The sequence below is a fragment of the Gobio gobio genome, assembly GCF_949357685.1.
Source record: "Gobio gobio genome assembly, chromosome: 24".
Taxonomy (NCBI): domain Eukaryota; kingdom Metazoa; phylum Chordata; class Actinopteri; order Cypriniformes; family Gobionidae; genus Gobio; species Gobio gobio.
Window position 1 is genome coordinate 10,090,148 of NC_137120.1, and position 11,553 is coordinate 10,101,700.

Below are 11,553 nucleotides of genomic sequence, written 5' to 3' on the forward strand. Positions count from 1 at the left end.
TGAGTTCACAAAAAGTTACACATTTTAAGTAATCTGAACTTTTTCATTGTTTTGAGTTTTATGAACTTGTTTCCTTTAATTTAGACAAGCTTATATCTAACAGAAACTGGCCTGGGATTTCTATTTCCATTTTGCCATGGAATATTTAGTGTTTAATGTTTTGCTATGTTAGTTTATAAGAGTTTCTGTTATATTGGATTTTCGAGTGGAGCATGAGCTTGGTTTGAGAACAGATATATGTTAAATTTTTTATATTGCTGTACTCATTCAGCGAGTGCTTTGCTCTGCTAATGCTATCAAAGTATTGTGTTACCAATTAGAATGATATAATTTATTAAATTAGCTAGTTAAAGCTAGCCAAGTTTCAACTACTAAAAATATTTAAGTTAGCTACTTAAATATTTCAAGTTAAGAGTACAAAATTAAAATATGCAAGTTCTGCATATTTGAACCTTACATTTCTGAACCTACAAATTTTGATGTAACTGATTGCCTCAAATGTTCTGAGTTTTGCCAACTTTGGGTTAAAAGTGCAGCAGCGCTGAATTTTCACCGTTTGTCTTCGTCTTATTTTTGTTTGGAAACAAATAAGCCGTATATTCATCTCTGATTATTACAAAATTATTCCGGTACAAACAAGAGTGGGTGAGGCCAAAAATCAATACAGTATCCTTAATGTGATGACATGCTGAGGTACATGAGGTAATAAAATAAAGGAACTGAAGTACAACCCCCAACAGACACATACTGACACAGAAGCAGTTTTCACTTCAGTAGACTCTCTACACTGGACTTGACTGAAGAAAATGTTTTGCTCACTTGTTTTTTGCACTTTGTGCCTTTGGCATCTGGATGGTAAGTTCTAAGCATTTCTATAGTTTCAATTACCAGAATTATAAATCTGTATAGTCTGTGTTTGATCCCGCATTGAGTGCTTTCTAGTATCTTATTGGCATATTAAATGATGAAATTGGTCATAATGTTCTAAACATCCCTCAGCAGTTTCCATCCAACGGTACAAAGTATCTGCAATATAAATAAAGTTTATTTTCCTTCAGAATTTCAAACTGGGAAGAGCCTAAATCTGATTTAAACATGTGAAACAAAGCCAGAGCAGGAGCAATAACACTGATAAAAATTATTCTGTGGTGTAATTGTTATAATTTTTTACATGAAAAAGTTAGTTCAGGCAAGATTTTCAAAAAAAACAATGTAAATTCTATTTTGGTACTCAACTCAAGCATGTAGAAATTAAAGCGTAAATATCAACGTCATAAAATTAAGTAAAACCTACTCAACTTTTTTAATACTGGTGTTCCCATCATGCAATAGGGCAAGAATAATTCATACGGTGAATTATTACAGCTGTATTTACACTGTTGTATCATTGCTTTTGTTGCTAGGTTTAGTAACTTGCCATTTTGTGACATATGGAGTTATTTTTTTACTCAAAACGACACATTCAAAAACGACCCATCGAATGTTACAGTCATTATGTATTGTGTACCAAGTATTGAGGTGTCTGTGTTCAAGTGTCGCGTTACTACTATGATGGTGTCTACACAATATCAATTGTATTATTTACTAAGATGTTTCTAAGTAAAGCATACACTTTAAAAAAATGTGGTTTTTAATTTAGTTATATTGTTTGAGTAAAAAGTATTGCAAAGGAAATTTCAACTAGACACAAAAACATGACTAGGGAAATGTTAAAATTAAGTTTACTTTATATGCAACTTTTCTTTCAACAGCCAGACAAAAATAAGTAGTTTGTACAAAGACTAGTCTTGTTTGATCTACATGATAAAATTATGCAAACAAATCTTATTTTTTAAGTAAATCAAGCAGAATAGTTCCTGGCTCCAGTTCACATAATGGCCATCAGTATTTCATAAAACAAAAGCCAGATTGAAAGTTTGTGATCGTATAGTTATTCTTACTTAAATGTGCTGATGATGAACTCCCTCTGTTTGGCAGTGTTTGTTCATTCAGATGCAGTGAAAACGGTGTTAGTGTCGGAGGGAGATACTGTCACTCTACCGAGTAATGTTACTCAGCTACAGGAAAATGACCTGCTATCATGGACATTTCAACATCCAGGGAATCGTATAGCTCAAATCAATAAAAAGGCTGGAATCTTCTCCACATTTGATAATATTCCTGATGGGAGATTCAGAAACAGACTGAAGCTGGACAGTCAAACTGGATCTCTGACCATCACAAACACCCGCACCACAGACTCCGGACGCTATGAAATGACCATCACGAACAAGAAAAACAACACAAGCAAATTCTCTGTTACTGTCTATGGTGAGTTAACAATTACAGGTTTGCTTGTTCCGTCTATTTACTAAATCAGCTTGCAGTGGCATTAGATGGGACTCTGTCACTCCTAAACTTACAAATACTTGGAAACTACCCCTCCGTACAAATCGCGATCTTACCACAACAGCATGTTATATAGGCCTACAATAAAATATATCTTTTCAAGCTATTTTATTTAATCAGCCTTTCTTTTTATTATAAATGAGCTTATTCACTCTAAAATTGTTGGATTTTCAACCAAACGTGGGTAAAATATGGACAAACCCAAGAGTTAGGTTAAAAATGTAATTAAAACATTTAACCCAACTAATGGGTTTGTTCATATTTTACCCGAATCTCTTTAGTTACTGCCAAAGTTTGATTTCAGTAAATGTGGCTTTGTTACGCCATAACTGTTTCGAAACGTTTCGAAATTCCAACCATTAAGTGTAAGGGGTAGACCGAGTATAGTTGGTACACTTTTTGCTTTTTCCGTTACCACATCAAAACTGAGGGCTGAAAAGAAGTGATTTTATTTCATTTGACATTTCTTTTTCTTGTCTACTAAAATATTTATAATTATTAACATCCGTAAGTAGGTCATATTTGCCACAATTAGCTCAAACACAAGAAGCTTTTTGGACAGTACCCTAGTACAGTTGAGACACCCACGCATAATGCTGCCAAACCAATTCATTAAAATCGTAAAATACCTTTAAAAATGAGAATTCAACAGTTTTATTTCCATTCATTATTTTATTTGATTGTTTAGTTAAAAGTAGTTCATTTGTAAAACATAGTACAGTAATGGCAAACAGCGACACTATATTTAATTTCAGTTCATCATTTTAACAGTAGCAGTTGAAAAGTTTAGTAACAGTAAAAATACATTGAACAATTGCAAACAGCAATAATAAACAGATCAAAATCAAATAAACCTAATAAACATAATAACAATAAACATATTAAAATAAAACACAATTACTCATGTGTCTCAACTGTACCTTGCTGACCACCTTGAACATTTCTCTAGATTTTACGATGACCTTGCATGACACAAAGTCATGCAATACATCAGTTTTTAGAGCACAGATTAAGGTATCAGTTTTAACATTTTACAGACGTTTTAATGAGGAATTTGTATAATTAAAAGGAATAAAAGTAGTTAATAGTCTATTGGCCTTTTTAACTGAGCCATCCATAAAACATACCAAACAAACCCTGAAAAATATTAAAAGAACACATATTATACAGACACTTGAATATTAGATGTTAGTTGCATTTGATATATTATACTTTCAATAAAGCATTTGCAATTGGTTTGTAAAATGTGTTTGTACCATGGGGCAACCTCCCTCGGTCTCTCTTGAATCCAACAAGGAAGTGACTTAAACTGCAATTCATTGACTGGCCACTAGGGACAGGCTCCAGAAGGGAGTCAAATCTGCACCCCAGAACTGATCAGAGACTAATGATGCGTTCACACCAGACGCGAATGAAGCGTCCCGCGCAAGTGATTAACATGTTAAGTCAATGCAAAGACGCGAATAGACATTCTGCGGCGCAATTCGCGCAGAAGTTGAAAAATCTGAACTTTGGTGGATATTCGTGTCACGTTAACCAATCAGGAGCTTGCTCCAGTAGTGACAGCAATGAAGGCAATATCATATGTGGATACCCGGAGCTGTACGATACATCTTCGTACTTTATAGAAACAGGAATAAAAAGGATCTTTTCTTGGAAGAAAGTGAGTGAGAAGGTCGGATAATCTAGTAAGTTGTAAAAAACGCTCCTTACTCAATGTTATCCCTTTTCCACCAAAGCAGTGCTAGAGCTAGATCGGAGCCAGAGCCTAGTTTCAAATCGGTTCTTTGTGTTTCCACACCCAAAGCCCCAGCTCCGAGCCAGGAAAAGTGGTTCTTAAGTAGCACCAAAACATTGCTGGGCTAGAACAGGGCTAGAAGTAAGAACCGATTACGTCAGGCGCTGGGGGCAGGGTCAACAAGACCAACACAAACTTGAGATCCGCCATTGTTGAAATAGCAGCCAATGGAGCTAACAGCTGCTGCTCGTTTGTAATCTCTGTCTATACAAATTACGGTGAACTGCATGAATGCGTTGGATTCGCTGTGTTTTGATGCTGATGTAGGATCGTAAAGCCATGTGAATCAATAGTAACGCAACGTTTGCATTGTTGATGGAAGGCTTGTTCGCAGCGGTGCTGTGCAGAGACCAATCGCATATGATAACGAGTCCAGCGAGAGCATATGACTCCTTATGCTTATGATTCACTCATGCGTTTTTTTTATATCATATGTGGATCTGTGCAGCGCCGATGCATCTCGAATAAGCCTGGTGTGTGTTTGTGTTTCCCGCTGGCCAGGGTTGCCAGGTTTTCACAACAAAACCCGCCCAATTGCTACTCAAAACAAGCCCAATCGCATTTCAGGGGGGCTTCCCCAGTAAAAAAACATTTGGGGGTAAAATATGTGTTTTTTTGGCATGGCTGCCTACTAAAATTCACATTCCCGGGGCTAAATATCACATAATTGGGGTCGCTTCAACCCCAGTGATGAAGTAGCCCAATTCCTTGGGAAAACCGCAGACTTGGCATGCCTCGCTAGCATTGCTGAGAAAGATGAGACGTATACAGTGACGTAAGACATGGCTCTGTTGTGGCTCTCAGCATGTGGAAAAGCAAACGGTGCTTAGAAGGCTCCTCAGTTGAACCAACTATGAACTGGGACTAGCTCTGGCTCTGAACTAGCTCTAGCACTGCCTTGGTGGAAAAGGGGTATTTGAGCTATACGTAGGGTGATTTCAGGGTGATTGAGACACTTTTTGCCAATGAGATGACTTGGAAAAAGTGTCCCTATCACCCTGAATTCACCCTATTGAGACTACAAGCTAGTTAAAGCCGGCAAATTGAGCTTATTCGACGTATTTTAAAGCAATCCATGTCAGCCATTTTGCGACGAGACGAGCCGGCTGGCAGAAGCCCCTCCCATGAGGCGAATTCGCATCTCTTGTGAAGTTAATTTCACGTGCGAATGAAGCGAGTAAACTCAAAATGTTCAAGCGTAAGATTCTGAAGAGCAGTTTTGAAACGTAAAGTTGGGTTGAGGAGGCCGTTGCCATCTTGTCAGCACGTCATGGAGCTGAGGTGACGTAATGACTAACAGAGAGCAGACAAACGGCTATCCACCTGTCACTCAAAGTGGCCACTCCCTTAATTATGCAGAACTTTAAGGCTTTATATAATGTAAACGAATGAGTTATAAAAACAATTCACCCCCTCACAGTTGTCATGAAGGGCAAAATTAGATATATAGACCAAAACCACAATTTGTACAAGGCTGTAAACATGTTTTTTTTTTTTTGCAGTAAAGTTGGGCATTTTAAAATGGGGCTCAATGAGATTCTGCTCCCTTCTGGAGCCTGTCTCTAGCGGCCAGTCGATGAAATGCAGTTTAAGTCACTTCCGTATTGGCTTCAAGAGAAACTGGGGGATGTTGCCGCTTGGTTTTTACACCATATATTGTAGAATTAAAACACTTTATACCCAAATGTCAAAACATTTACTCGAATCAATGAACAGCACTAATAAAGCCCCAGTCTTGCAGATCATTAACTAAAAAAAGTTGTTTTAGGGTTTAGTTACCCTTTAAAGTTCTGCATAATTAAGGGCGTGGCCACTTGAGTGACAGTTGGATTGCCATTTGTCTGCTGTCTGTTAGTCATCAGGTCACCCCAGCTCCACCTATGTCCCGCCTCTTTGCCCGTTTTCGGTTATTAACAGTAAAAGATTAATTGACAAATGTAATAATTTATTAGGCTACTTGTTGTCAGTTAGGCCTATAACCTACATATTTTTAATTATCTTTATTTCAGCTCGTCTGCCTGTTCCTGTCATCAGCAGAAGGCCTGAATCTACGCAGTGTTTTTCATCATCATCATCATCATGTTCATTGTTGTGCTCATCTGTGGATGTGGGTCATATGGTTCTCTCCTGGTACAAAGGAAAGAGTTTATTGTCCAGTGTCAGTGCGGCTGATCTCAGCCTCCGTCTCTCTCTACCTCTGGAGGTGGAATATCAGGATAAAAACACCTACAGCTGTGTGGTCAACAATCCCATCAGCAACCAGACTCAACATCTGGACATCACTCAACTCTGTCCCACATGTGCAGGTATGGCAGCACGGCTGATATTAGTTGATTTATTCACTGAATTAATCTGTTGATTGGTAGTTCAAGATAAATGAGCTTCTGTCATCATTTACGCATGCCTTTCTAAGCTGGCTATGTGGAGCAAAAAAGGAGATATTTTGAGTTCATGATAGAAAATAAAGTCAGCATCTTGCAAATTTCAATTCTGTTTTATCCTTGTTCAGTTGTACCTTCAGAAGGCCATACCCATGGTTGTGATTCTGTTGAAGCTGCATTCCGATTGGTCGTCACTGCACTGATGGGCGTGGCTGCTGCAACTTCTATGTTCTTCTGATTAATGACGTCAGCTCGACAAAGAGGCTAAACGGAGAAAACAGAAGAGATATAGAATTGATCTAGTTAAGCATGTTTTTGGAGGTTTAAAGTCAACATTTCTGTCAACATAACTGTGAAGTTTGGAAGATTTTGCATCTGTTTTATGCCTGTATCTACTCAAGACTATTTTGGAAAGATTTAGAAGTGTATATTAATAGAAAACTGGGAAGAGTATCATATTTAATGGTATTCGATTATTTGATGCATTTAAATAGATCCCATCTGCAATAAAACTTTTGCAATTGGTTTGTAACAGGTGTTTTTATACATGTTTGGGCTTAGTTTTCGCTGCATTACACTGTTCTGACCAGCACTAGGCGTTTTGAACCAGTAGGCTAAATAACTTTGCAAGAATTGGTTCAATTGATTCAGAGTTTCGAAAAGCTTTGTTTCTCCCCATGATTATAATGAACAAAATAACCTTATCACTGCGCTGCCTCCTGGTGCCTTTTTATAAAATCTCAATTGAACACACTTTAGTTTATTTGAATAATGTTTTCACATCTTTTAAAGATTCTTTTCACATTTTGAAATCAACTGTTTTGCCCTGCTCGTGTAGAGTTACTTAAGTAAGGAATAATTTACGATGGGCTGTTGAATTATTAGAAAAAAAATGCACAACCGAGGTGGTAATGGTAGTGGTTATTTTTCAACACTTCAACGCCCGCCGTCAATTATTCCAAAACATCAGAGCAGCGCTAACACGTTTCTTTGCAAGTGTGTGTCTGTAGCTTACTGTATGTGTGTGCGTCTGAGTGGGAGAGCAGAGACGTATGAGCTTTGTGTACGTAATAAAACGTCATTTTATGGCAAAAAACATGTTGTTTTTATCCTATTGTTTACTACATTGATTTGCTTGGTCAGTCTCTCTGTGGGTTTTGGTTCTTTTGCTGTTGTAAGCGAGTGATATGGAACTGTAATTTTGCCATGCGTTTCCCTGAAAATAATTGCACACCTTAGAATGCTTGTCAACCAATCAGATTCAAGCATTCAATGGCCCCATAGTATAAGTGACAGTAAATCAGACTAGCAAGCAAAAAAACAACACACACACTATATTGCCAAAAGTTTTGGGACACCCCTCCAAATCGTTGAATTCAGGTGTTCCAATCACTTCCATGGCCACAGGTGTATAAAATCAAGCACTAGGCATGCAGATGCTTCTACAAAAATTTGTGAAAGAATGGGTCGCTGAACAGTGATAGGTTTCCACCTGTGCAATAAGTCCAAAATAAATATTCCACGGTCAACTGTTAGTGGTATTATAACAAAGTGGAAGCAATTGGGAACAACAACAACTCAGCCACGACGTGGTAGGCCACGTAAAATCATAGAGTGGGGTCAGCACATGCTGAGGGTCACAGTGTGCAGAAGTCTTTCTGTAGAGTCAATAGCTAGAGACCTCCAAACTTCTTGAGGACTTCAGATTAGCTCAAGAACAGTGTGTAGAGAGCTTCATGGAATGGGTTTCCATGGCCGAGCAGCTGCATCCAAGCCTTACATCACCAAGTGCAATGCAAAGCGTGGGATGCAGTGGTGTAAAGGTCTGTTCACACCGGGACGATTTTTTTTATCGCCGAATTTTAACGCCTCGTGACTAAACAATGGGCGCCAATGTTTTGTGTGAACACGACGCGTAAAACGCCAGGCGTAAAAGCGTCATTTAAAAAAAAACGCCTCAGGTTAATTTTTTTCTTTTGACGCGGCGAGTTAAAAACTGGCCGACCAATGAGATCCGCGCTTTTGTTCACGTGCCTGGAGCTGCTGAAGTGACAGTAAAACATGACTTAGTGGCACTCACGTTCACTCAGCGCATCGCCAGTGAAAATCGCTTGGGTGTGAACACTCAAGACGCGCCGAAAAAACGTCATGAAAAACGCTGGCGATAAGCGCGTGCGATATTCGTTCTGGTGTGTACAGGCCTTAAAGCACGCCGCCACTGGACTCTAGACAGGGGAGACGTGTTCTCTGAAATGACGGTTCACGCTTCTCTGTCTGGAAATCCGATGGACGAGTCTGGGTTTGGCGGTTGTCAGGAGAACGGTACTTGTCTGACTGCATTGTGCCAAGTGTAAAGTTTGGTGGAGGGGGGATTATAGTGTGGTTTTGTTTTTCATGGGTTGGGCTTGGCCCCTTAGTTCCAGTGAAAGGAACTCTTAATGCTTCAGCATACCAAGACATTTTGGACAATTTTATGCTCCCAACTCTGTGAGAACAGTTTGGGGATGGCCCCTTCCTGTTCCAACATGACTGCACACCAGTCCAGTTCCTATTCTTTTAAATATTATAATTTTCTGTGTCAAACACTTTATCATCCTTGTTTTGTTTTTTTAACTGTCAGTTAAAGAGTTTTTTAAAAAGCTGTTCATAATAGCAGGAAAGAACACAGAAAACTAAACACACAATGCTCTGAATAGCCACTCTCAACATGTTTGTCCACCCAACAGACCAAACCACATATCTGAAGAAAATGAACCGCAGCAGGTTTCAGTTTGACTCAGAAGATTATAACGTCAGTAACGTCTGGTACTATGAGATCATCAGTGTTGGTTACTAGTTTTAACTACATTTTTCAATAGCGTGGTGGTTGCGTTGCTGTTTTCTTAATCAAATAGCTTTTTAGTAGTGAAGCTCTTTTTTATTGATCAAGTAGTGCGGTAGCGTCCACACAAGCTACATATTCCCAAGCATTTCTGAAGATCAAGCTCAAATTGGAAATACTACTGCTAAAGTCGCGAGTATAGGCCTACTTCACTTTCTACGTTCTATGGAATGCAACAAGTAGGCGAAAAACAAACTTGTTTGCATGGGAAATCTTTTTTAATCAACTATAAACCTGACCCAAAGCCATTGTACACAACAATAGCTGTTACAGGCTATTAAAGCATAACACCAGGTCGCCTGTTAAAAAGCATTATAAATAAATTTCATGTTAGTTAGTTGTCAGCAACAGACAGTTGCAGATATATAAAAGACCCAAAAGAATAATACAAAACAACCGAAAAGGAGAGAGAGAGTGTAAATGACCATTAAACCCCCAATCACTTAAGTGGGCTGTCACCTTTACCTCCTCCCATAGAGGGCAGTGGTGCATTGAATACTTGAGGAAGGCTTTTACTAGAAAGGACTTTAATATTAAACTTTAGCCATATGTTATAAAATAACTTATTTTCATGTTTTGGTTGTCAAATGATGCTTTCTTACCTCTCATACCTTTATTTTGAAGTGTGGTTAAGGAAGTGCAGCGGCGCGTTGTGTGTATGTTGGCGCACTTTCTACATGAATCGTCATTCTGATTAGCGCTACCAGAGAAGAAAGGTTAATTTTGGGCACTCACCGTTTATATGTTTAAAAGGTTTATTTTTACCGCTTAGCTCCTGGCTGATGAAGGGCACAAGGTACTGTTTTAATTTGATTCTGTGTAGTAAATTTTGAGAGACTTTGAAGTGTTTATATTTTCTATCTGAAACGGTTAGTGGATGGTTTCTCTTGGTTTGCACTCCAGGATGATTGTTTACAGTAAATCAAGTCTCCTTTTGGTCATTTTATATATATATATGTTTTTCTCTAAATTGAGATAATTGTCAGCCAAAATGTATTCATTGTTAGCTCATGTGTTTCATTTAGTTAATATTGCACTCTAAAGGGAGATTGTTGTAACTAAAGCAATTCATAAATTCATATAGGTCATTCAGGCACTTTAAAAGAAGTTTGTCAATTGTGCATTAAAGATTGCTACTGTCAATGTTAAAATAATTTATTCAGGCTTACTACAGAACAGTAATGCAAAGTTATTACATTAGCCTGTATATTAAAAATATGCTTATTGTCACACTATTTATGGTGTAGGCCATCTAGATTGCAATTGTGTATTTATTAGTGTATAGGTTTATGGACATTTGTATACAATTTGCGCAGATGTCTAATGTGTGTTTGTTTGTTTGTTTGTTTTATTCAGCTCTTACGGTGCTTTTTCTGGAAATTAAACCCTTTACAAACATCAGTTCCTGAGAGTAATTGCATCTGTTCAGCCGGGAATGCTACAGAGAGGGTAATATGTTCGGGCCTCGGACTTGAACTCCTTTCACTACAAGTATAGATGTAGTAGACTACTGCCTCGTGGACAAACCTCTACGCAAATGATAGCTCTAGGGTTTTCGCAAACAATAACGTACACAAAAAATTATAAAATAGTTTTACTTATGCATATATTGATTAAGGAAAAGGCGCATACACATATGCCCAATTAAAAAATACAAATATCACATGATGAAAGTCCAAATATCAGTCGCAATAGTGTTAAAAGACAGGACTCTTGAGGTGGATCGACTACACAGGTCTTACCGCCTTTTAATGGGGCTGGGCTGTGTAGTTAAAGGAGGGGCTGGTTTGAATATTATAGAAAACTGAGCTTTTTACGCAGCCTTTGTCAGACTGAAGCGCCATAAATTATGGCGTAATATGGAAGGCCAAAACGCTGTTGTTTACGTCGCTTGTACTACAGAACCGAACGCCGTATTTTCATCTAAAACGCCACAAATAACAGCGTTTTCTGAAGACCAGGCATTTGGTTACTGCCATTTTGTGAACCGTTTGGCGTTCCATATGTACAATCATCGTCTACGCAGTCACAAAAGAGAAACTAGAAAATAAAAAATTTGAAACGCCTCTATTGTGTCGCATGAATGAACACCTCTTGTTTGAAAA

At 38.2% G+C, this 11,553-nt stretch overlaps 1 protein-coding gene across 1 annotated transcript; it reads left to right on the plus strand.

The window, feature by feature from the left end:
• Window positions 1–735: 735 nt before the first annotated feature.
• On the plus strand, window positions 736–7,675 carry LOC307120120 (CD48 antigen-like). The gene is made up of 4 exons (XM_079806994.1): window positions 736–855; window positions 1,978–2,310; window positions 6,196–6,492; window positions 6,696–7,675. Exons 1-4 carry the CDS (start codon window positions 807–809, stop codon window positions 6,803–6,805), a joined length of 789 nt encoding a protein of 262 aa, XP_079663120.1. The 5' UTR covers window positions 736–806; the 3' UTR covers window positions 6,806–7,675.
• Window positions 7,676–11,553: the final 3,878 nt, after the last annotated feature.

Excerpts from the sequence above, each read along its gene's own strand:
- LOC307120120 (XM_079806994.1), top strand. The coding sequence starts at position 807 with ATGTTTTGCTCACTTGTTTTTTGCACTTTGTGCCTTTGGCATCTGGAT. Across the intron at positions 856-1,977 it reads GTGCCTTTGGCATCTGGATG|TGTTTGTTCATTCAGATGCA; the intron begins GTAAGTTCTAAG and ends TCTGTTTGGCAG. Across the intron at positions 2,311-6,195 it reads ATTCTCTGTTACTGTCTATG|CTCGTCTGCCTGTTCCTGTC; the intron begins GTGAGTTAACAA and ends TCTTTATTTCAG.